Source organism: Anarhichas minor, unplaced genomic scaffold, assembly GCF_050575085.1.
Source record: "Anarhichas minor isolate MPS153535 unplaced genomic scaffold, ASM5057508v1 ptg000033l, whole genome shotgun sequence".
In the NCBI taxonomy this organism is placed as follows: Eukaryota; Metazoa; Chordata; class Actinopteri; order Perciformes; family Anarhichadidae; genus Anarhichas; species Anarhichas minor.
Window position 1 is genome coordinate 8,567,408 of NW_027466479.1, and position 25,215 is coordinate 8,592,622.

General features: G+C 43.8%; 3 protein-coding genes across 6 annotated transcripts; 2 read left to right on the top strand and 1 right to left on the bottom strand.

The window, feature by feature from the left end:
* The first annotated feature begins 71 nt into the window (after window positions 1-71).
* LOC142964888 (uncharacterized) lies at window positions 72-6,093 on the top strand. The gene is made up of 5 exons (XM_076105460.1): window positions 72-267; window positions 1,413-1,621; window positions 1,744-1,938; window positions 2,282-2,476; window positions 3,603-6,093. Exons 2-5 carry the CDS (start codon window positions 1,418-1,420, stop codon window positions 4,728-4,730), a joined length of 1,722 nt encoding a protein of 573 aa, XP_075961575.1. The 5' UTR covers window positions 72-267; window positions 1,413-1,417; the 3' UTR covers window positions 4,731-6,093.
* Window positions 5,883-9,368, bottom strand: nelfe (negative elongation factor complex member E). Of its 3 annotated transcripts, none has more exons than XM_076105462.1 (11): window positions 9,295-9,368; window positions 8,929-9,014; window positions 8,647-8,716; window positions 8,262-8,407; window positions 8,094-8,168; window positions 7,728-7,765; window positions 7,321-7,622; window positions 7,013-7,157; window positions 6,804-6,858; window positions 6,238-6,340; window positions 5,883-6,141 (listed from the first exon to the last, which is right to left on the bottom strand). In XM_076105462.1, exons 2-11 carry the CDS (start codon window positions 9,001-9,003, stop codon window positions 6,068-6,070), a joined length of 1,083 nt encoding a protein of 360 aa, XP_075961577.1. In that variant the 5' UTR covers window positions 9,004-9,014; window positions 9,295-9,368; the 3' UTR covers window positions 5,883-6,067. The 3 variants fall into 3 exon arrangements, with proteins under 3 accessions (XP_075961577.1, XP_075961578.1, XP_075961576.1); XM_076105463.1 differs by lacking the exon at window positions 9,295-9,368 and adding an exon at window positions 9,092-9,285; XM_076105461.1 differs by lacking the exon at window positions 9,295-9,368 and having other exon boundaries at window positions 8,929-9,285.
* A 97-nt stretch (window positions 9,369-9,465) lies between these two features.
* skic2 (SKI2 subunit of superkiller complex) lies at window positions 9,466-25,061 on the top strand. 2 transcript variants are annotated; one of them, XM_076105457.1, is made up of 29 exons: window positions 9,469-9,646; window positions 9,993-10,111; window positions 10,761-10,882; window positions 11,532-11,649; window positions 12,105-12,219; window positions 12,320-12,394; window positions 12,488-12,541; window positions 12,639-12,802; window positions 13,178-13,333; window positions 13,518-13,663; window positions 14,037-14,183; window positions 14,272-14,356; window positions 14,469-14,575; window positions 14,663-14,809; window positions 14,904-15,000; window positions 15,124-15,336; window positions 16,054-16,164; window positions 16,340-16,451; window positions 16,606-16,724; window positions 18,373-18,504; window positions 18,703-18,840; window positions 18,944-19,048; window positions 20,153-20,288; window positions 20,413-20,539; window positions 20,753-20,963; window positions 21,866-21,976; window positions 22,887-23,105; window positions 23,646-23,786; window positions 24,599-25,061. In XM_076105457.1, exons 1-29 carry the CDS (start codon window positions 9,634-9,636, stop codon window positions 24,797-24,799), a joined length of 3,741 nt encoding a protein of 1,246 aa, XP_075961572.1. In that variant the 5' UTR covers window positions 9,469-9,633; the 3' UTR covers window positions 24,800-25,061. The 2 variants fall into 2 exon arrangements, with proteins under 2 accessions (XP_075961573.1, XP_075961572.1); XM_076105458.1 differs by lacking the exon at window positions 18,944-19,048 and having other exon boundaries at window positions 9,466-9,646.
* The last annotated feature ends 154 nt before the right edge of the window (window positions 25,062-25,215 follow it).

Here is a 25,215-nt window from a genome sequence, read left to right on the forward strand (position 1 = left end):
CTAACTACCACAAAAACCGATTCAACGTCAGTTTAGTGGCGAAAGACCAGCACTTTGTTTTTGTTGTCACGAGATGCCTTCCTCCAAAAAAAGAGGCCAAAAGTAAACAGAAATCGAGGTTGTAACGTTAGCTCGTAGCAGTAGGGATGAGGAAATACAACGGGCAATTAACAGCACAAGCATCTACGGCTGTCCTGCTCAAACAAACACAGATCTGCTTTTATTTTTAGAAAGCCCAGAAGACATTCAACAAAAGGAAAAGCAGAGGTGAGGGACGGGAAAGTTTCACCATAACTATGGAGCCTTTGGGTGTCTCTACGGTTGATCTGTAGCAGATAGACGATGTAGCTAAGCTAACTTAAAGCTAACGGTAGCTAACACTCAGACAAGTAGCTAACGTTAGATGACGTTAGGCCACAAAACAAAACAATTGTGTTATGATCGATTTCAACCTCTAACGGAAGTGGATTTACGTTAAATAGTCTAATTTTAACATAGACTCAACTAACGTTACTCTATTGGTCTTAAGCTGTCCTCGCGCACACATGTTAGCTAACGTCCCTCAAGTCAAAACTAACAAATAATCCATAACATGTCGATATAGTGACGTGAAACGCGGTACCTTCTAGCTGTAATGTTACCTGGCGGGGCAATATATCGATATTATATCAATATCGTGATATGTGACTAGATATCGTCTCAGATTTTAGGTATCGCGTGAGTGTTAAAGCTTTTACAGTAGCTAAATTGAAGTAATTTTCTGTTACCAGACTGTTCTATTATTTACCCACTTAGTCACTATATCCACATTACTGACGATGCATTATCAAAGATCTCATTGTGTATATATTTTGTAAAAGCACCAATGATCAACCCCACAATATTGTCGCAATATCAATATTTGGTAACACATATATTTTGATATTTGATTTCCTTCATATCTACCAGTCCTCAGCTGTACTGTATTGCATTACAGAACTATAACATGTAGTAAGTAATAGATTCAGTTAAAGCTGAAAATGTGTCTTTTCATGGTCTTTAATACTTTAATGTTCAACCTGAGTTAAATGACCATTAACTTTTAATCTACCGTTAGACCGTTTGTCTAGAAATGGATTAGAAAACAATGAAAAATGTCTGTCAGAGCCTGTTTTCCTTCAATTATCTAACCAACCACACCAAATCATCACAATTGAGAAGATGATTGATTGACAAATGGTTTCAGATTAATCTACGGTCGTAGATCTCAGATTTCTGTGCGGTTTAGATCGGGTAGCCATGATGTATCTGTTATGAACAAACTGTTTGAGTGTCTGCTTTTTGATCTTTAATTCAAAAGATACAAAGACCCCCTCACTGAGTTATTTGCAATGAATATATTACCCCCCCCCCCCCCCCCCACTCCCCTTCAGACAAGATGGAGATGCTGTGTTTCCGGTTACCGGGCCACGGGGACACAACCCTGAAGCACCTGAATGCCCTGAGGTCCCGCCAGCAATTCTGCGACATCACCATTGTGACCAGCGACAGCCTGACATTCAGGGGACATAAGGTGGTGCTGGCTGCCTGCTCGCCCTTCTTAAGGGACCAGTTCCTCCTCAACCCGGCTCCCAAGCTTCAGGTAGGCAGACATCAACACGCACAAAGTCACGCTGTCAACACAGTCGCCATGTCTTCTATAGCGCTCTTCTACTGACTGAAAACAGTGCTGCTTTATGTTATTTGGTTCACATTTCTACCCAGGTGTCGATGCTGTACAGCTCCACAGTGGTGTGTGATCTGCTTCAGTCCTGCTACACTGGCGTCCTGCAGTTTAACCCAGAGGAGATTGTCAACTACCTGACCGCCGCCAGCTACCTACAGATGGAGCATATTGTGGAGCGCTGCCGAGGAGCGCTGAAGAAGTACATGCATCTAAAAAACCCCAGTTCACCGAAGGTAAGTCATCTAAAACTAGTATTTTAAATGGCTATCATATTTCTTCTAGTTCAGTTTATATTTTGTATAGTGATGAAAATGTATAGTATTAAATTGGTCATAATTGATAGTCTGTGTCGGGGGGGTTCTTTCCTTTTTTACATTTTTCAATTAAAAAAGTGACAAATGTGTTTTTGTTCCAATTTTATCCTATGTTTTTGTATGTTGTAGGACTCATTTTCAGTTCTACATTTTGCACATACAGTAACACTTCTCAGCTCTTTCATTGCTTGCGGTAGTGCAGTTTTCATAATTTATTTTGCAATTTCATAATCCGTTTCCTTTCCTCTTTACCTTCCTCTAGATGACTTTAGAGGAGAGTCAGGCCCGACTGTTGATCGTCAGCGGCAGCGTTCATTCTGTGGCCTCTCCCCCCGCTAGCCGACCCTCCCCTGTGCACTCACACAGTCCTGCGGAGGAGAACGGCGGCGACATGTCTGCTGAGGGCAGCCGTCAACACCACGACGGAAGTCCCATGCTGGATGAGCAACCCGTTAAGGTTTGTGTGTGACCATGGTACCTTTTTAATCTCCATTGAGTTTCAAATCTACACTGTTCATATCATAACAATAATATCAACTTCATTCATATAGCAAAATGCAAAAACTATTAGATGACAAGAAGAATTTAACAGTATGAAAGTGTTAAACATTTAGGAGCATTAAAAAATAGGATAAAAACATGGATTCCAATTCAAATTGATATCGTTTTGTTAATATATCATGTCGCCTACAAGTATTTGTTACCAGCGTTCGGTTGGTCACTGATTGCCACATTGGTGTTTAGGGCTGCCCCCTCCGAGGTGATTAGCCGACGTAATTTTTCTTTCGTTTTCCAAGAAACTTATGAGCACATCTCTGGTAAACGCATCATTTCAAGTTGTGCTTTGGCATCATTCTTTATGGAGAAACTCAGCTTTACAGATCTGTCGATCAAATCAACTAGTCAACTAAATCGTGTAAGTGTTATTCAACTAAAAATATCTTTGGTCGAAGAGAGCCCCAACGGTGTTCTGTCTGTCCTTTTGAGATTTATTCAAAGCAACAACAGTTAGCAGTTTAAAGCCAGTTTCTGATCCTGAATAATGTCTGGCCACACACAAGGGAGAAAGAGCTCCCTGCTCCTTCCTCTGTCCCTGTTTGACTTTTATACGAAGCATTAAATGGTCAGTGAAGTGTGATAAAGGATGTTTTTTTTTTTGCAAAGGACAGGGTAACGGGATGAAAAGGTGAAGAAGATAACAGAGAGCACAGTAATGATACAGAGAGGTTTCAGGGATGATAAAACATCCTCTCAAGAGTCTGTCTTTGAAACAGTTCACATAAGAGCACCACGCTAACATAATAGTACCAGTATAATAATCATTAAATGACACTCTTGATCCTGATAAAACTAAATAATAAATCACCAACAAATTGAGTACCAAGACAATAAGTAGTAAGTATTATATTTAGCTTCTCAAACGTGAGGATTTGCTGATTCTCTCTTTATTTTGGGGGGTTTTGGACTGTAGGTTGGACAGTGCGAGCAATTTGTGGAAAGTTTGGGGGAATTCACAGATTTTCTAGAATAGGCAAATCTTTGACAGCGCCACACACTTCGCTCAGTCTTCATTTCTGTTACAGCTGAATGCATCGGACGAGGAGGAAGCGGCCAGACAGGAGAACTGTGAAGTGTACAGAGTGTACGTCAACGAAGAGGAGCAGATGAACAGAGACAGGGAGGAGGAGAGAGAAGATCCCTCTTATGGATCTCAGGATGCGTGTTACCCAAGAACAGACGGTGTCGTGATGGGAGGAGAAGGCGGCGAATACGACTTGAATCCATCAGAAGAGGATCTCGGTGTGGGGGGATTTTCACTGGAGGGGCTCCGCGCTTTCAGGCGCATGCTGCCCGACCCCAAAATTGGCCGGGGCAGAGGGAGAGGCAGGGGGCGGGGTTTTAAGAGGAGACGGTTGGTGTCATCGCAGGAAAAAAGACCCCCAGGCCTGACTGAGGGTCACCAGCAGGATTTGTGGTACCTGGCTGCTGCAGGGATGGGAGGGGGTTTCGGCTTGGACCACAGCCAAGAAGGGCTCAAGACGGAAAACTACATCTCGGTGGAACTCCCCAAGTTTGACTTCGGCATGGGCGAGGCGCGGGGAGAAAAGGTCTCGCCAATGGACGGCAACGGCTTGGGCCAGTACGCCTTGGAGGAAGCCAACTGCGGCGCTGGTGAGGGGAGTTCAGGTCTGACAGCGGACGGAACAAACGAGGGAGGGGACGAGTCCGTCGCGGTGGTGGGATCCACTTCAAGCGTCGCCGGGCCGGTCATCTGCGAGCACTGCGGCATGACGTTCCCCTCCGCCCACTCCCTAGCCATCCACTCGCGCTCCACCCACCTGCTGTACGCCTGTCCCTGCTGTGGTAAACACTTCCACCACTCTGCCAACCTCACCCGGCACATGGCGGTGCACCGGGGCACCGGCAAGACCCACCAGTGCCCCCTGTGCTACAAGACTTTCACCCAAAAGTCCACGCTGATAGACCACATGAACCTCCACAGCGGCGAGCGACCGCACCGCTGCTCGTACTGCCACGCCCGCTTCGCCCACAAGCCCGCGCTGCGACGCCACCTGAAGGAACAGCACGGGAAAACCACGGGGCAGAACTCCCTTCACGAGCAGGAGGAGAGGGAGAGAGAGGGAGAGGGGGCCAGCGGACAAATAAGGGAGGAGCAGCAAGAATGCCTTGTTACTCAACAGGTGTCGTAGGCCGAAGCCTTCCAGACAGTCAAGTGTCTGAATGTCTTAAGCTCCTCAGGCTCTGCAGCTCCCTGCATCCAGTGGGGAGGTCAAGTCTGTGGGGTCACAACCCCCATGTGGATATTAAAGGGACAGTGTGTGGGATTTGGTGGCATCTACTGGTGTGGTTGCAGATTGCAACCAACCGGAGAACTACGGTGGCCTTCGGGTAACAAAAAAAAAAAAAACACAAAGGCTCTCGCTAGAAGTTTGTCTTTGTGGGCCGCTGTAGAAACATGGCGGTGCAGGATCCGCTCCCTATTTAGCAATGAAGGGCTCATGCTAAGCTAACAAAAACAAAACGATTCTTAAGTTTCAGTTGGTTATACACTGATGAAAACATAGTTGTGAATATTCCCTTTCTGCCAATAGAACCCCAGAAATGCTACACACTGTACCTTTAAGCACGTGCTGGAAACTGATTGAGGCCTTTTAAAATATCAGACTGTGAAACCAATAGTCCTTTCATATAAAATGTTTTCAATTTGCATAAAAATACACATACTCAGTGTATTGTGGGTATGTGGGTAAAAATGACTTATGAGCTCCCCTTTACACTGAGAGAAGAGGCCTTTTTCCACACCAGGCATTTTGACTCGTCATAGCACAGGTGGTACTAGTGACACTAACGATGGTGCTGTAGTATTAAAGCCAGCGTGCACAATACCAGGACCTGGAAACTCAAGCAGCTAAATGGAGCTGTGCTTTACATACTGTGAGAGGTCAATATGTCCTCAGTGACTGAAGTCCTGTTGATTTTCGTGTCTCTTAGAACCGTTTCATTAGTTTGACTCAGAACTGTAACGTTAAACTTGAATATATGTAATACACGTTCAGTACGATGACCGGCCACAGTTAAAAGAAAAGATGTAAATCAGTGTAAATAAAATAATTGAAAAGTCTCCTCTCGGTCCACTCACACAGATGTTTTTACTAATGTTGACTAATTAGACCGAGAGTGGTCGTGTCTTCAGACTCATCTAATGTGACTTGTTCCTCTGTTGCAAAATGTTCAGGAAATCTGTTTTGAATGTGGGATTTTTAAGGATTCACACACTCACTTTCCAAAGCTTCCCTGCTGTGTCTTGCTGATACGAGGCTCATGTAAATCTCACTCAAGGAAACAATGCATGAAAACTTTTTATTGAGTTCAAAACAGTATCTCTAGTTTCATGAGCCACGCAGCATCACCTATCGACCAAGACAACAGATGAGAACACAAACACTTTAAGCAGCTGGCTAACATCATTAAAACAAAAACGTGAAAAGCTATATGTCAAAATAAAAAACATTTTTGTTTTTTCCAGTCAAAATAAATCTTCATTGTACACGACTTGATTCCTCTTGTCCCTGTAGGAGCCTTTTGTGCTGTTCTGCACAGCTGCGAAAGAAGAGACATTGCTGAAGGTTAATCCGCACTAAGACACACGAGAGTCTGATCAACGTCTACACAAACAATAGAGAGCTCTGCGTTTACCCAGCGAAGCCCAGACTGATTTCCCGGTGGCAGCATCCAGCATGGGCTGCTTCCTGGCGATGCTGACTTTGACGTGAATGTCTCCCACCATGGCCCCGTTCAACTGAGAGACAAAAAACAAAGAGGTTTCATTTGATTCTAACTTGATTTATTGGGCGGAGCTAATGACTGTGTTCACTGAGAAATAAAAAAAAAACACAGCTTAATGGGTATCTCCTCGCCTGGAGACAACCATCATCATAAGTCTAGTAATAATTGATCAAAAAAAACATTTTACAACTGAGTTAATTCATTCCCCAGATTATTATATTTGGCAGTTTCTCAATATCACATCTATACTAGAAATAATAAATGTACATGAAACGAGTTAAAAGCAGAAACCCACACCTATGGTTGCACTACCCTTCATGCTGCAATTAATTTACTCTACTTGTAGTGGTCGGCTGAGTTGCTGATATTACACGTATATTTAGTTTTAAAATGTTTTGCTGAATCTCGTTTGTTGCTGTGTTTTGGAAGTTGTGATATAATTATCACTTTTTTTTCTTATATAGGATAACACCAACCTCAGCTACAGCCTGGTCTGCAGATTCCATCTTCTCGAAAGTAATGAATGCACAACTGGAAAGAGAAAAAGAAAAGTGATGATTGTATCATAAAATTAAAATAAAGCAGGAGAAGAAAATCCAGTATATGTACAAAGACAGCAACACAATCATAACAGTCGGCAGAGATGACCACTATGTTCCCACAGAGCTGTTAAATGACTCCATACTTGCGTGGGTTGTCCATGGAGAGGTCGATGATGCTTCCATGTTGAGAGAAAGAAGAGCGCAGGTTGTCCTCGCTGAGCCCAGAGCCGTACACGTACACCGTATTGCCCTTTCGCACCCCTCTCCGCTCTGGGTGGGAATCTGACCCTGGGAAGGAAAATATAGGAGACAGAGGAAAAAAATCATGCTTGTGGTCCGGCATGCACCACCACACTACATCCACATTATGACTTGGCTCTGCACTGCATTCTTCTCGACTGATAACTGCATCTCTGAATCTGTAAGGATGTTTCCTTGGTTGGTCACTCACGTCTGAACGGTGCGTCTCTTTCTCTGTCCCGTTCACTGTCGCGTTCTCGATCCCTTTCTCGATCCCTTTCTCGATCCCTTTCTCGATCCCTTTCTCTGCTTTGGTCTCTTTCTCTTTCCCGGTCCCGGTCTCGTTCTCTGTCTCTGTCTCTTTCCCTATCTCTGTCTCGTTCTCTGTCTCGTTCTCTGTCTCTTTCCCGCTCTCTGTCCGGCTCTCGCTCTCTTTCTCGGTCCGTTTCGCGGCTGGATGTCGTGCTGCCTCCCTCCTCCTCGTCCCGGTATCTATCGCTGGAGCTGACAAAGCTGCAGCGGGGCACACAGGTGAAATGTTGTTACAGCCACAGATACTGACTGTCAGTGTATTCAACAGGTTGTTTTGCTTATTCATTGTGGTTTTTGAGACATTACCTCTCATAAAGAGACTTCCTGTTGGCTCTTTTCCCAGACTAGGAGAAGCACAAATATGGCAACATCAAAATAAGCTTTTGTTTTCCATTTGAGTGCATCTTAGAACGCTACAACTTCTTTCTCAATCTCTATAGTCATTTTCAGACCTTGAAATGTGCAAATGTGCCTTTTTAACACTAGGACTCACCATTGACAGAAATTCTACATAAGGTATTTTGATTTTGATTAGAAAACACAAGCTTGAATGTGTCATAATCAGCTGCCACAACAAGACGTTAACATTTTATTATTAGTTTTTACAGATACTCGAGAGTCATGTTTGCAGCCATGTTTTAAACTGTTTATCATGTTTGATATCCACTATACCTCAGGTTGTTCTTCGTCTGCAGAAACACTCCTTTGGAATGGTAAGAAAGCAGGAATCTGGCCTTTCTCAGGGTCCTGTGGCAGATAAAGAGCAACAATCAAACAGATTAACAAACAAAACGAAGCAAGAAAACAGCTGAAACAACACAGTGAGGAATGTCAGCTCACCTTGAGTTTAATTTCCAGCATTCGAGAGCGTTTAAAGCCTGAGTTCTTGTTCTCTGACTTAATGGCACTGATGGCACCCGTCTTGATCAGCATCTTCGCTTGCTCCGTCGCCGTTGCGGTGTCAACAACAGGCTGGTCCGACAAAGCTGTTATGAAGCAAAGTGTGAAGTAGAGATTACTTGTGTCACTCTGTTTTCATTTGTCTTCTTCGATTGTTGTGAACAGGACATATTTGTACATGCAATCAGAGTCTCAACAGGAGTCATTGTATAAATTAAAGTGATTGTGTCTATGAATGAGTAAACACCAGGTGTGTTTCAGTTAGCTGAGAAAAGACAAATGCTGATGTACACAAATACATTTAAATAGAGTCAAATGCACTTACTCCGTTTCAATCCACCCTGGTTTGTCTGGTTAGTTGAACTCTGCTTCTTCAAGGCAAGCAGCGCCTTTTTCTGAACAGACAGGTAAAAAACGTTTAGTGACAATATTTATTTTCTAAAAAGACTTATTTCAATGTGGTCCTCTGTATGGACTCCATAAATGGGGTTAATGCAACTAAATGCCATGGCAATAAAACAGATGCGTTATTGTCACACATTCACGTCTTTACTCACAAGTCTACCACAGTATTAAAGGGTGAGACAGCAACCGTCCATTGATTTACCTTTTTCTTGAGTTTTGCATATTTCTTCTGCAGAGCCTCTTCTTCCTCCGTCAGTGAACTTGGAAACACCACCATGGTGAGAACAGCTACAATACAAACAAGTGCATTAACAGCTGGTAACAAATACATGTGTAGTAACACAAAATAGGCACTAAAAATGTACTTTTATCAGGTTCACAGCTGCTAGCCTCGGTAGGCTAATAAGGTCTCCAAACACGATTTCCTTCCAAGAGACTATACAAGTAGTTAGTTAATGCAGACCACATACAAGTGAACTATCAGACGACCAAAATAACAAAAAATGCGTAGGATCTTGAAATGACTTTGTATAGCAGTTATTAGCTTTTATCTAAATAATTCACTCACCAAACTAAAACAGAGGCGTCTCAACAAAAACACCGTCGCGTGTATATGACGTAGCGGCTGCTGGTCGCGTTATTGTTTTGTTTTATCAACAACAAAAACATTTAGCAACGCACACAAAACGAGATCACTCCAGAATAAAACAATGGAACACAAACTGTAGACAGTTTGTGAACGTCCACGACACGTTTACAGTTTAGTTTGTATTCTTTCCCTCGTAGCTAGCTTAGCTTAGCTAACGCTAGTTTAGTAGCCACTTCCGGTTGTTAATTCTGTCAACTTCCGAGGCGAAAGGAGGAACCAGTTGTGGGCAACTTTTAGCTTTCACTTGGGAGTGGGGACATGGATAGAATAAGTAAGTTGTGGCTCTTTAAATAAATATCCATCTTGCATATTTGTGTTTATATTAAAACGCGCCTCATCCTGACGCTCACTGCTGTAGGTTGTATGAATACGTGGCTATTAGGGTAGCTGTCAATCAGTGCTACACTCAGCAGCCTCATGGCTTGTATATTACATATTTACCTAATTACCCGATAGATGTATTAATGTGTTTGCAGTCTTTCTTGAACACATGCAGTCAATTAAATAGTTATGTCAGCATTCTAGCGTGCATTGGGTGCATCTTCCTGGCTGCACCCTGCATTAGCCCTGTTGTGTTTGTTTGGTCCATTCACACTCTTTGTGTTGTTTCTCTGCAGATGTGCCCCCCGCGGGCCCCACGGACCTGCCGCTGGCCCTGCTGGAGATGGGATGCTCCGGCAGGTTTGAGCTCATCACACACCCGTCACCTGACCAGCCGTTACCTCCACAGAGCACGGTTAGTAGTCTACAGCAGGATGACTGTGTACATTTACTCAAACACTGCACAATTAAGTACATTTTGATGCACTTGACTTTGTGTACTAATACTTTTCAGAGGGAAATATTGTAATTTTTACTACATTCAACTGACAGCTGTAGTTACTAGTCCGAAACATATAATGAGCTCATAAGATATGATGCAGATAGCATGCAAAGTAGCTAAAGTTGCTGTATCTCGACCAACAACATTAAAACATCTGTATTATTGATCCAATAATATAATTTACTGCTGAGCTTTCATACCTCTAGTCTGTGCATGTCAGAAGAATACTCAGTGCATTACTTGAGTAAATGTTACCATCAGTTAAAGGTAATTTAAGATTATTATTTAAGTATGATTATGATTTCTATTAATATTATTACTATTCCTAAGTAACCAAAATGCATTTGTACCTTTGTGGTTATAAAAAAATCTGTCTGCGTGCTAAAATATTACTAATAAGCTACTTTTAAATAGATAGACTTCAGTAGATAATTGACAGTAATCATGGTGGAAAATTACCTGAATGAATGTGTGATATAAACCTGGGATTTAACAGTTACATGGTACGCATCGATCTGCTGACTCATTAAGTTGCTGTATATCTGATCGTATCCACCTCCAGCTCCCGCATGGGCTTCCTCCCACCAGCCTGAGCCTGGAGAGAGAGGTAGAGAAACAGTTTTTACGGGACGCTGCCTGGCTTCCAATACATGACACAGACTTTGCCTTCCAGAAGTTTCTCAAGTACGTATTCCTGTAAACAATCTCATTCTTGCTTGTGAACGACTTGACTGTTTAAATAATTGATTGAATTTGGAGAATACGCACCAATGTGCTTTAGAGTCGATGCAGGTTGCTGCTACTTGATATCGTAGACTATGTAATGTACATAAACTGTATTTTAAAATGTATCATTTAATTTTGTACCCATTTGATAAATAATTAGTAAATTAATTGGAATTTCCCCGCTTTTCCAGAAACAATTAAATCTTAGAGGTGAATTATCAAAGTAGAAAGTGTGTATGAAATAGAAATTAGATTTGAAAAAAAAAAATAGGTTATTATCATTATTAAATAACTTTATCTTCACAACTTTAACCTAACATCTTTAATGTTACCTCTTAGAATCAATTTGATTATGAAAGTTATTAGCTGCCACAAGACAAATATAACAGATGACTTCAAAATAGCATGCAGCATCTGGTGTTAAAACAACTAAGAACACAACTATAACCAATCCTGAGCAGATAAAGTGAAGGTTTTTGATAACAAGAGATACTTTCAATCAGATATTGCTGATTGGTCCAAGTCACTCAATTTGTTTCACAGGATTTATTTAAACAACCATATGTATTTGAAGAAGATGTAACTGTTGTGTTGTCGTCTTCACCAGGGTGACTCAGAGAGAAGTTAATGTCGACTCTCTAATCAACTGCACCCCGTCTGCACTTCACTCCGGCATCTCTGTTGTCAGAGATCCAACCACAGGGATGCTGCTGGACTTCACAGAGGTAGCTCACAAACACACTGTACTGTACTGTTGAACTGTTGATGAAGCAGCTAGAGCTGAACATGCAACCTTTTTGAGAATCAAGTAATGGTTTCAGTCATTCTCTCAGTGAATACTTGCTCCAGCCTCTCAGTTGTGATTATTTGCGGCATTTTTTTATTTCCATGTTAGTAAACTACATATCTTCGGGTTGTGGACTGTCTGTTGGATGACAAAAGGAATTTCAATATGTAAACTTGCACTTTGGAAAATTGTGGTGGGCATGTTTGACTATTTTCTAATATTTTTTGTAGACCAAACGACTAATATAATCACAATGAGAAAATGAAAAATAATCCTGTTTTAAAAACTGGAACAGAAATGATCTTAATGAGAAGAAGATGTTGTGGTATAACTATGTTATTAAACAATCCATCCATCAACAGAAAGCATCCATTGTGTTATTTTTATGTCTAGGTGTTACTGGAGAACACTGGCCTGTCAGCAAAGAACTCTCTTTCATTACAACGCCAGCCCGGGCCTCCTTCAGAGAGCCTTCGAGGAAGCAACACCAACTACCCCTTCCGCCCCGGTGAGACAGATTCATTCAAAGCATTTTGTCTTCAGTAATTTTAAGCGAGGTGCTTTCACTTTGTCTTTAAATATATTTGTCGCGATGGTTATCTTCACAGGAGGAATGGAGGAGCTTACTCTGGACCAAATCAAGAAGAAATCTGATCTGGAGGAGGACATAGACTTTGAGAATGGTGATTTCTTTTTTTTACTTGCATTGTGTTCAAACAAGGCTTTTGTTGTTATTTCAGCTCTTCATGGTTGAATTTGTTATTTTTCTCTTGTAGATTTACTCAGAGTCCCGCCTGGACTTAAAGCTGGGATGGACTTCACTGACAAAGGTTAGATATCATACTTTCTAATGCAAAAAAAACAAGTTGTACAGGGCTTTTAAGATAATTATAATGATGTTCTTTTTTTAAAATGTGTATCCTGAAGATGCCAAGATAGCAAAGGAGGAGGTCAACCTCATGTCCCTCCTGTCCACATTGGATGACATCACTGACTTGCAACCTGTGGCAGAGGAGAAGGAGGAGGGCAAAGAAAATGAGGACGCTCCCAAACTACCCAGAACAAACAGCCTTGAAGACCTGGGAGTCAAGGTGCTGCAGTTCGTTTAGTTTTTTGGATAAGAAAGAGATGAAAATACAGTCAACAAAAACAAACTAATACAGACCAAAATCTGTGTGGAATAATCCAAATTTAGAGATGCCGCGGATAGTTTTACATATTTGTGGTGTGTTTTTTTAACTTGAAATCATGAGATTTATCAGAATATGTAAAGCTAAATTTCTTGTTGGATGTTTGCATGATGAGATGAAAGTGTTATGCAGAAACATAGTAGTTTTTTTGCAAACTGAAAATCAATCACAATTTAATGCAGTCTTACCTTTTTATGAACCACAGTACACTGTTTCAACCGAAATTCCAACTATGCCTCTGGCGTCTGAGATCTGGTTCTCCTCCTCTGTCTTCAGGATGTTGTGTCATCCTCGACTCCCTCAGAGAGAGGAAAAGATGAGAAATCAAAGCCAAAAGAGAACCCCGAGGAGAATAAGAAGTGGGCCGTCCCTGTCAACATAAACACACCCTGCGATGATTTCTATAAACGCATCCCCAACCCAGCTTTCAAGGTTGGTATTCTAGAAATCATCCTGTTAAAAATATCTGTTTCTTTGTATATGTGCAATCTTCAAAACCTCAACTCATCCCTCCCTATTCATTTGTCGTCTCTGTGTTTTTCTGCATACGTGATGAATCATCACATGACAAATCCTGTGACAACTGCTCTGTTTCTCCGCCCCACCTCTGCTCCAGTGGCCGTTTGAGCTGGATGTCTTCCAGAAGCAGGCCGTGCTGAGGCTGGAGGCTCGCGAATCCGTGTTTGTAGCCGCGCACACATCAGCGGGCAAAACAGTGGTGGCCGAATACGCCATCGCCCTCTCACAGAAACACATGACGAGGTGTGTATTTGTCGGCGCAAATCAATTTCAATCCCCGTGCCCTCGCTGTGCGTGTGGCTGCACGGCTAAACACGCTTTCAGTAAAGTTTTTACTGGAATATTTCTCAAGGATCCTGCGAGATAAAGAGCTTGGAGAATTGGAGTGACAGCCATTGTGGAGCGTATACCCTTAAACCTGCACAGGAGTTGTTCTCTGCTCCTAAAAATAAAGTTTATGCTGCGTACCTGTCATTCTGAAGGGCTTCTGCTTTCGCTTCAGGTTGTTGTACTTTCTTTCCACATAGAGATATGAACAGTGAGGAATGTAGTATGTACAATGTAGGACTCCCAAGTATCTCAACGGTGTCAACATTTCTTTTTCCTCTTTTAATAGGACCATCTACACCTCTCCCATCAAAGCCCTGTCCAATCAGAAGTTCAGAGACTTTAAAACCACCTTTGGAGATGTTGGCCTCCTGACGGGCGACGTCCAGCTCAGTCCCGAGTCTTCGTGTCTCATCATGACCACTGAGATCCTCAGGTACTCGGGCTGTTTATTATAGATATTAATTTCATGTTTTTAACCAAATCAAAATAGCTTTTTCTTTAGGTTTATTTCTCTCTTTCAGGTCCATGCTTTACAACGGCTCAGAGGTCATCCGGGACTTGGAGTGGGTGATCTTTGACGAGGTTCACTACATCAACGACACCGAGGTCAGGAGCGACCCGGACCGCTGTCCGAATCTTTCTTTATCCGATTTCCCTGTTGAAGTCACGAGTAACTGCTTTCCTCTCTTCTTTTGCCGCCCCTTCGTTTTCCCCTCAGAGAGGAGTCGTGTGGGAGGAGGTTTTGATCATGCTCCCCGATCACGTCAGCATCATTCTCCTTAGCGCCACGGTGCCAAATGCTGTGGAGTTTAGCGAGTGGATCGGGTAGGCGCACTTGATATTAGGAGCCACGCTCCTCCATATTTATTTGCATTTTTGTATCTCTTGAACACTTTCCTTCGTTAATCCTAGTCGGATAAAGAAGAAGCATATCTACGTGATCAGCACAATGAAGAGACCTGTGCCTTTGGAGCATTATCTGTACACTGGAAACAGCACCAAGACTCAGAAAGAGATGTTCCTGCTGCTGGACCCTACAGGAAACTTCCTCACTAAAGGGTACGAGAAGAAAGTTGTGCGGTGCTCCAGTAGATGGTTGTTATTTCGGTCTAATAAGCTATTTCTCATAAAGGAAGTTGTGTTTGTCGTTCAGGTACTACGCAGCTGTCGATGCCAAGAAGGAGCGCACCAGCAAACACGCCCAATCGTTTGGCGCGAAAAGTACTTCTCACAACACCACAGCTAGTCAGGTAATCCCCGTCCTTTGGCTTCTGTCACCTCACTGCTTCTTGATTTTCTCTGACAACAACATCACCCTCTTGCTTCCTGCTCTCATCCCTCTCTGCAATTTTTTTACCCCCCCCCCCCTCCAGGACCGATCGGTGTGGCTCACTCTCCTGCACTTCCTGTCCCAGCGGCAGCAGACGCCGGTGGTCGCGTTCACCTTCTCGCGGACGCGGTGTGACGACAACGCCCGCTCGCTGGACTCCATGGACATGACCACCTCCATAGAAAAGGCCGAGATTCACTCTTTCTTCCAGAAGAGTCTGAGTCGCCTCCGAGGAGGAGACCGAAAGCTGCCTCAGGTAAAGAACGATCTGCTCATTTTATTATGAAGGGATGAAGAATTTGTTTCTAACATATTAATATTTAATGATCTATTGGTTCAATTTATTGATCTCAAGGGAAGGAAAAAAATTATCTTTTTAAATATCACGTACATTGCACCTGGTAACTATTGTGTTATGGATTTGTCTGTGTGTTCTATACCAAAAATATTGCTCTGCAGAGTGCTTACCCACTGTGACTTAAGGCTGCTCTAATCAATATTTTTTATTCCATTAAAATTGAACAAGTTACTAGATGTAATGTTAAAGGGGTTGCTTGTAGTAAAAAAAAAACAAAAAAACACACAGAACTGCAGTTGGTTCAGTCTCACTGTTCTCACTTCTGTCACTTTTTACTAAATAGCTCTAAAAACCTTAAAAGAAAGAGCTCTAGAGGACAGTATTCCTTAGTTTTACTTACTTAGTTTCATTTTTGTTTATTGCAATTAACACGTCCTGTATGCCAGGAAGTGTCTGTATCTCACACCAGAATCTAATTCAGCCAAATGATGAGTAATCTCTGTAAGTGTTTTACACAAAGTGCAAACAAGCAGTCATTTAAAGCAACAATCAATGAAGGAAGCACGAGTATAACAACAGCTCTACAGTATCTACAGTATACAGAGCCTTAATGCAGCATTAACAGTAGAGTCAATCACAGTATGTGATGGTAACTCTTCCTAATGCCCTGTTTAGATCTTGGTCATGAGGGACCTGTTGAAGAGGGGAATAGCAGTCCATCACAGCGGGATCCTGCCGATACTGAAGGAGGTCATCGAGATGCTCTTCTCACGAGGTCTCGTGAAGGTGAGTCACGTTAGAACAACAGCAAGAAGGAGAGAAGACATCAGATACCAGCACTGCAAAAAACACAATTCATAATAGCAAACCGGTTTATCTGTTACTTCAAGCATAAGCTCCAAATACACGTTGGCTGCAGATGGTTAAAAGAATCCTCCTGCATCTCCCCTTCACCTCCCAGGTGCTGTTTGCCACCGAGACGTTTGCTATGGGAGTGAACATGCCCGCCAGGACTGTGGTGTTCGACAGCATCAGGAAACACGACGGGACCGGCTTTAGAAACCTGCTGCCAGGTTTGGATCTCTCCGTTCTCCGCCTGCGTTGCCTCTCTCTTTAATCTGAGAGAAAAAATGTATTATGCTCTTTCATCCCCGAGGATGAATCGGAGTTGAGGGAAAACAACCGCAGCGCTGATGTCTCTTTTATGTGCTGATCTTGCGCTTCCAGGTGAGTACATTCAGATGGCGGGCAGAGCAGGCCGGAGAGGTCTGGACGCCACGGGCACCGTCATCATTCTGTGTAAAGCCGGAGTTCACGACATGGCAGATCTGCATGTCATGATGCTGGTGAGGCTCTCCGTGTGTCAACATTCACCTGCCACATGAGTATCATTTATATAAATCTCCTTCTGCAGGTCAATATTTCCAAAATATGTATAATCTCTTAAAGCAGAGCCGTTGGCTGTGTTTCAATGAAAGTGTTGCATGCTGGGTTATTGAGTTGAGTGGGCTATTTTAACTCACTTTCACTTGGGGAGGAATGTTTGGGTTTCAATGTGCTCTTCAACAGGAATAATTCTCCTTCATCTCTGATAGAAGCTTTTATCCTCTTGAATGTAAATGTATATAAATGAGTTATTTTATCTGACTGCTACAGACCTTTTAATTGCCTTTCTGTTGCTAAAGGCAACATTTTGGTCCACGTGGACTTGGAGAAGGCTTTCGACCGGGTCCCTCGGGGGTTCTTGTGGGGGGTGGTTAGCAATATACCTGGGGGGTGTGGGGGGTTCGTGACTTTCATGGACAGGATATCTAGGCGCAGCCGGGGGGTGGAGAACGTCAGGTTCGGGGGTCTCGGGATCGCCTCTCTGCTGTTTGCAGATGATGTGGTCCTGTTAGCCTCCTCGGATCGTGACCTCCAGCATTCACTGGGGCGGTTTGCAGCCGAGTGTGAAGCTGCGGGGATGAGAGTTAGCGCCTCCAAATCTGAGTCCATGGTGCTCTGCCGGAAACCGGTGGATTGCTCCCTCCAGGTGGGGACGGAGTGCCTACCTCAAGCGAAGGAGTTCAAGTATCTCGGGGTCTTGTTCACGAGTGAGGGTAAGATGGAGCGGGAGATCGACAGACGGATCGGTGCGGCTGCAGCAGTAAAGCAGGCGCTGCACCGGACCGTCTTGGTGAAGAGGGAGCTGAGCCGGAAGGCAAAGCTCTCAATTTACCACTCGGTCTACGTTCCTACCCTCACCTATGGTCACGAACTCTGGGTCGTGACCGAAAGGACAAGGTCGCGGCTACAAGCGGCCGAAATGAGCTTCCTCCGTAGGGTGGCCGGGCTCAGCCTTAGAGATAGGGTAAGGAGCTCGGTCATCAGGAGGGAGCTTGGAGTCGAGCCGCTACTCCTTCGCGTCAAAAGGAGTCAGCTGAGGTGGTTCGGGCATCTAATTAGGATGCCTCCTGGACGCCTCCCACTGGAGGTTTTCCAGGCACGTCCAACTGGGAAGAGACCCCGGGGAAGACCCAGAACACACTGGAGAGATTACATCTCCCAGCTGGCCTGGGAACGCCTCGGGATCCCCCAGAATGAGCTGGAACATGTTGCCGGTGAGAGGGAAGTCTGGGTTGGCCTGTTGCCACCGCGACCCGACCCGATAAGCGGAGGAAAATGGATGGATGGATGGATGTTTAAAAAGGTCTATAATACATCTGGTGCTCATTTATTTCCCAATCATCTAGGAAGGTTAACATTTGCAAATGTTATATTGATTTAAATGTAATGGGAATTCAGTAGATTTTTATGACACCTGGCATAGCAGACCAGCAGGAAAACTAAATGGAAGAAAAGACAAATCTGGTTCATATTTAATATTCCCATTTAAAGACCAAAACCAACAATGAATTGATCCTGGAAATGGATTCAGAGGAATAGTTTTCAGAGAAGTTTTAGTTGTTTCCTCACTTTTTTGTTTCTTGACATCGTCCTCCTTGTCCTGCTCAGGGTAGACCTACCACCCTCCAGTCCCAGTTCAGACTGACCTACACGATGATCCTCAACCTGCTGCGTGTCGAAGCCCTGCGCGTGACCGACATGATGAGGAGGAGCTTTTCCGAGAACCACAGGGACACTCAGGTAACGTGCAGGACGCAACAGGTTTGATCATAAGTGTAAGGTTTGTCGTGGACCAGTAAATATAAGTAAGTTAACAACATAGACACTATACATGCGGCTGGAAAAGGGTCGCTCTTCTGTCTTGCATCGTCTTTAAGTCGCGACAGTCGACAAATGTGACAACTTCCCGTCTTTCTTCTCGTCTTCCTCCCGCTGTAGGCCCAAGAGAAGAGGATCAGCCAGCTGAAGCAGATGGTGTCTTCTCTGCCTCCTCTGGACACCGAAGGCCAGCTGTCGGACATGTTGCCTTACTACCACACGGTGACGGAGCTACGAACCACCACCGAGGCCCTCCAGGTACACACACACATACACACACACACACACACAACGAAGATGATATTCATACAGCTTCAATCTGCCGCTTGCTACATTTCCTCCCTGCTGTCTCCGGCTTCAGCGCGCTATTCTGGAGTCCGTCAACGGGCTGAAAGCTCTGTCTGTGGGTCGAGTTGTGTTGGTGAACAACAAGCAGCATCTCAACGCCCTGGGAGTTATCCTACAGGTAGGTGTGTGTGTGTGTGTGTGTGTGTGTGTGTGTGTGTGTGTGTGTGTGTGTGTGTGTGTGTGTGTGTGTGTGTGTGTGTGTGTGTGTGTGTGTGTGTGTGTGTGTGTGTGTGTGTGTGTGTGTGTGTGTGTGTGTGTGTGTGTGTGTGTGTGTGTGTGTGTGTTTTTCACGATGGCTTGATGAGTAGCAGCAGATGAACACAGTAACACTACTCACAATGTTCACACACAGGTCTTAACTGCTTTTCTAAAATCCTGAATCTATGGCGTAGTGAAGCTAGCTGTGCTAAATTCAAGACTGAAATTACATTTATTTATTATTTAAGGGCATTTAAATTCAACATACTGTCATTCAGCTGGTGTTAAATACACGGAAGTACTGATGTTGATGAATAAAGAGTTTCTAGCTAGTAGTAGTTTATTTATTTAATCTTTATTTAGCCAGCTGAATCCTATTGAGGGATTTGGGGAGACCTGGCTATGATGGCTGCGTTAAACGTTGAGTTGTTGAGTCATAAATGTTGAAAGATATTAATCAGACTGTTCAATTCTGTCGCCTCTAAATAATTAGAATTTAATTTTAGTGGCAACCCTTTGTATGTTTTCTTTTCTATAAGCAATCCGACAACTAGAACTGTATATCCTCTGAAATGTACCCCGATGAAGCTTTTCTTTCTGTAGTTTGTGTCTCTGATATTTATTTTAAAGAAACTTTAAATTAAAGTAGAGCAAACAGACGAGGAACATGTGGGGAAAAGGGATACGTGGACAGAATATGAAGCAGAGATATTTTTTTTAATGGGTGTAGGTTATTAAATCACACTATGTCTCTAAACATATGAAAACATGACATTTCATGTAAAACTATTTAAATCAATCTAGTAGACGACACCCAGTATGCTCAGTGCTCAGGGACCACCATGCAGTGAGCAAAAGACGACATTTGAAGCCGAATGGATCACCCGTCTGTCGCAGGGCTGACACACACAAACAAAGACTTTCACACCTGCAGGGAGTTTAGAGTTTCGATATCACCGAACCTGCATGTCCTCAGACTGTGGGGCATGTTCCTGATCTTCTCCTGTCTTTCTCTGCACGCCAGGTGTCCAGTGCCGCCGTGAATCGCACCTTCACAGCTCTGGTCATCTGCGAGAAGGGCAACGAGGAAGAGGAAGGAAAAGCAAACAACAACAACGCTTTCCCTCACCTCTACAACACGGCGCTCTTCATACCTGAAGGTTGGTTGGTTGGCAGACATGCAGCACATTTACATTTCAGCATATTTTTGTTTTCCACAGAGCAGTTGTGCAGTGAGCGCAACGGAGAAGTATAAGCACGTGCGATCCTTCTTGTTTTTGTCAGGCCCTTGCAGCCACACGGTGCAGAAGTTGACGCTTCAGGACATCTCAGCCATCACAGTGAAAACCCTCAAAGTGATTCCGGACAGGATCATCGACAACTACAGCAAGAGGCAGCAGCCACGATTCAGGTGTGTGAGAGAGCTTGGTCGATGTCTTTATTTAGGAAAAACACACAATGCATTTTGGTGTGAAACACTGAATGTGTACATGAATTGAGCTTGTTTGCAAGGAAACTCCTCAGGTCAGCTTTAAGTCTTTCAAAATAAAAGCCCTTATGCAAAGAAAAAGATATGAATCATCTCCTCTTTTTGCATCGTCTCCTTCACCCTTGTGTCCCTCAGGCTCGACCCTCCCGGCCAAGCCATCTCCACGGCGACCCAGGAGCTCCTGCGATTGGCCGAGGCCAACCCCAGCGGCATGGCGACCCTCGACCCCGTGAACGACCTCCAGCTGAAGAGCGTCGACGTGGTGGAGGACTCCATGAGGCTCCGCGTGCTGCAGGGCAGCCTCAGAGAGTTCAACTGCATCCACTCGCCCACGTTCGCAGAGCAGGTGTGTGTCATGCAGATAAACGATGAGGCATTTCATTTCACTGTTGGTTTAATAAAGACATCTAATTCTTTTGTGCAGCAATTGCATATTTATGCAGCTAATTAACATCACACCCTTTACATAAGACAGTCGACCCCATTTTGATGCCTCCTCTCATTTCTCACAGCATCAGTTTCCCTTCATCCTTCCATCATTTCTCCTCTCGTTTCACAGTCGTAACATCCAACTCCGCCACAAGAATTCTGCTTTTTTCGCGTTTGTGCTTCCTGTCTTCCATGGCAGCCTCGTTGAGGAGATAAGATGCGAGAATCAGAGCCGGCGGGTTCTATAATTACCCATAGAGGCTCATAGCTGCTGCTCATCACAGTCTCACGGGTGCAGCGTGCTGTTTGAGCCTTCTCGCACACACACACACACACGCTCGCACACGAGAGCTCTCACGTTACTTTGCAAGATAACAAGCTCTTATTTGCACGATCACTGTCTCCACTCACACTTTCTTGTGTCCTTATGAAGCACTGCGAGTATTTTAAAGTGGTGGTTAATGCAGAGCGCTCTACAATGCAAGCTGTTAGCATAAAGTAATTGGCCTCAGTGGGTTTATGTAACAAGAGACAGCTCTGTGCCGTCAATGAGAGTACAATAGCCAATGGTTTCCTGTCTTGCATTTTTTTTGTTGCACTGAAATCAGGTCAAGTGCTGCAGTCCTGCTGTTGTATGCTTAAGTTAAGTAACCACTGTGTGTGTGTGTGTGTGTGTGTGTGTGTGTGTGTGTGTGTGTGTGTGTGTGTGTGTGTGTGTGTGTGTGTGTGTGTGTGTGTGTGTGTGTGTGTGTGTGTGTGTGTGTGTGTGTGTGTGTGTGTGTGTGTGTGTGTGTGTGCGTGCGTGCGCGTGTGTGTCAGTTTGCTCGGGTCGAGGAGAGGATGAAAGTGCAGGAGGAGATGGACAGGCTGCTGTTCCTGGTGTCGGACCAGTCTCTGTCTCTGCTGCCTGAATACCACCAGAGGATCAAGGTTTGGATCCGATGTTCGACTCGCTGTCCTGACCCGTTTCTGTCGGGGTGTTTTTCATCTTTCAAAATAAGGTCGCTTTCTAGTCCTGGATAGTAGGGTTTTTATTTTGTAAATTGAAAATCTAACTTGAGTCACATGTCTGAAGTAGTTATTCATTATCTCAGTTATATTTTAAAGCATTTACATCTGCATTTAGGCTTTTAGCTTACCCCTAATACATAAGTCCTACATTAATTACTTTACCCTAGTGTTGGGACTCCAGATGAGGTGGCAGTGTTTAATCAACTGATTTATCTGGAAGTAATTTACCTTCTTGGTTTGAGTAAGAAAAAAAAAACTTGAACAAGTTAATATTAGTCATTTTTGATTGATGAATTACTTAAATTAACAATTGATTTTCCAAATTATTGTTGATTAATTTTCTGCCTATTATTAGCTAACCGCATCCGTGCCAGTTGCAGGAGATTTTAGAAAAACAGTAAGATATTTCTTTAATATATATGTATATATATATATATATATATATATATAAGAGTCTACATTTATTCAAGAGGCTATGCTAGCATACTGATGTTTAGCAGGTATATTGCTAATCATATTCCCCATTATAGTATGTAGGGGTAATGCCTGACGAGGTTTCCATTATTGAAGGTTAATCTTATTTTATCTTTAAAGCTATTGTGACTTGACCATATTTTTGTGATATAAATGTTTTGTTTTTTTTGTGAATTAATTGAGCAAATAGATGTGGCAGATGGGACTTGATTCAGTCTGGCCTACAAACTTTTACTTTTTAATGTTTTTGGTTTTTTTGCCATTTCAAAAAACATTAAGTGTAGCTCCAATTTCATCTCGATTAATCCTGAACGAGCGCACTCAAGAGGTTTGTCTCCCCGCCGGTCTGCCTCAGGTGCTGCAGGCCCTCCAGTACGTCGACAGCGGCGGGGCGGTGCAGCTGAAGGGCCGCGTGGCCTGTCAGATCAGCTGCCACGAGCTGCTGCTGACCGAGCTGCTGTTCGAGAACGTCCTGAGCCCGCTGGCGCCCGAGGAGAGCGCCGCCCTGCTGTCCTGTCTGGTATTCACGCAGAAGACGCAGGTGGAGCCGCACATCACCAGCACACTGAAGGAGGTAAGGAGGACGTGGCTCATTCTCGTTTGCATCCCGTGAAAAGCCCGGATATTAAAGTCGTGACGTGTGTGTGTACTGACATACTATACAGACTTGCCTTCTCAGTGAGTGACTCATACACACACAGACTCCCTGCAGAAAGGACAATAAGGGCACTTCACCTGACTCATCCAGGTCACTCTCTCACTTATTAATTCACTCATCTGTCTCTCGTGGAATACGCCTCTGCTGTGTCAGTGTGTGCCGTGGACGGCCCCCGATACATGAAAGTGCTTTATGAGGGCCTGAATTCGTGATGGCCCGAGCTCTGTAGACATGCAGATATGAGAGCGGACGCGGCACGGTACGGTTTGTAAAATAGATTTCTTGGAACATCACCAAGAGGTGAGAGAGTGATGCATTTAAGGGCTGCGTACTGAAATCTCTTTTAGGCTTGACTTAGTGTTTCCCCATGTCTCTCTCTCTCTCTCTCTCTCTCTCTCTCTCTCTCTCTCTCTCTCTCTCTCTGTCTCTCTGTCTCTCTTTGTATTTTTCTTTCAGGGCATCGATCGGGTGCTGTCAGTGGCCAAGCGTATCGGAGAGCTGCAGAGGGAATGTGGGATACCACAGACAGCTGAGGAGTTTGTCGGCCAGTTCAAGTTCGGCCTGACAGAGGTGGTGTACTGCTGGGCCAGAGGCATGGTGAGGTTTTACTGTGTGTTGTTGCACCTGGCGTTAACGTGCAATGTGTATCTGGATGACAAAAGGGGCACTCGGTCGATTTTCACACACCTAGATCAGTTCTGTGGCTCTCAAAGGAGCTCTCCAAAGGCCGCGTTACAAACTGGAGGCAGGAGTTTGAAAGACTTAGGTTTTTACCAGACAGGGAAGGTCTAACAAGTGATGCTATCAAGCATTACGGGAATTATAGAATTCAGGACATCTCGGCCGCTGCTGCATCGATTGTGAGCCCGCCTCTTTAATACAAATCCCGTGAGTTCCTCAACTAAACCCTAAAGGTCCTTTAACTCCGCCTCTTCCTGCTATCTCAGGCGAGCTGGCATAAAGCTACAGATGACCTTTGACCTGAGGCATGCCGTATCTTCATTTTTAGGCCTCATAACAATGCATGCAGAATATTACAACAAGTGTTAATGCAAAGGCACGTGATCAGAGGTCATTAATCAGATAATGAATTGAGATTAAAGCTCCAACTAACGATTGCTTTCATCATCAAATAATCTGCTGATTGTTTTCTCGAGTTGATATTTTTAAGCTTGTTTATTAGCATTCTGTGTGAGATCTCAAAGCTTGAGTTTAGGCAATTTTTGTCTGTCTTAATATTGTTTTATTATAAACTTAAATGGTTTTATTGTTTAAAATACTTTTTACGCAATATAAAGACACATTCAGACAGAATTGTAGAATTCCCTCTGGACGTATGCTACTAAACGTTACCTCCTCAACTCCTTTCCTGCTTGTGTTGCATCATAAACCATCTCTCCTCATCACAGCCGTTCGCAGAGATCGCCCAGCTGACGGACGTCCAGGAGGGCACGGTGGTCCGCTGCATCCAGCGCCTGGACGAGGTGCTGAAGGAGGTGCGACAGGCCGCACGCATCGTGGGAGACTCCGTCCTGGGGAGCAAGATGGAGAAGGCGTCCTTGGCCATCCGCAGGGACATCGTCTTCACCGCCTCCCTCTACACCCACTGAGAGATGGAGAGGGCGAATGAGAGTGAAGTGCTTCTTGGTGTGAACGGTGTGAGAGAGATGGAGATACATGGGGGGGTGTATATGTTAAACTAGTGCTGTATGTGCCTACAAAACATGTCAATGTTTACATGCAAATCCCAGACCAGTGTAGAAGGGAATGTTTTTAACCAACAGACCAAAATACAAAATGTGGGAATGAATGTGAAAACACCTGGATTGTAATTTATTGTACAGTAATAAAAAAAAAACTGTATTCCAAAAACATGTTGGTTGTCTCAGGTATTTCTAGAAATTAAAATTACAGATTTTGAAAATGTTTGGCTGCCTACATCATTACCAGTCTATTCTCCCAGCTTTTTTTTTTTTTTTTTTTTGACATCCCGTAAACACCTCAAGGAAAAAAATAAATAAATCTG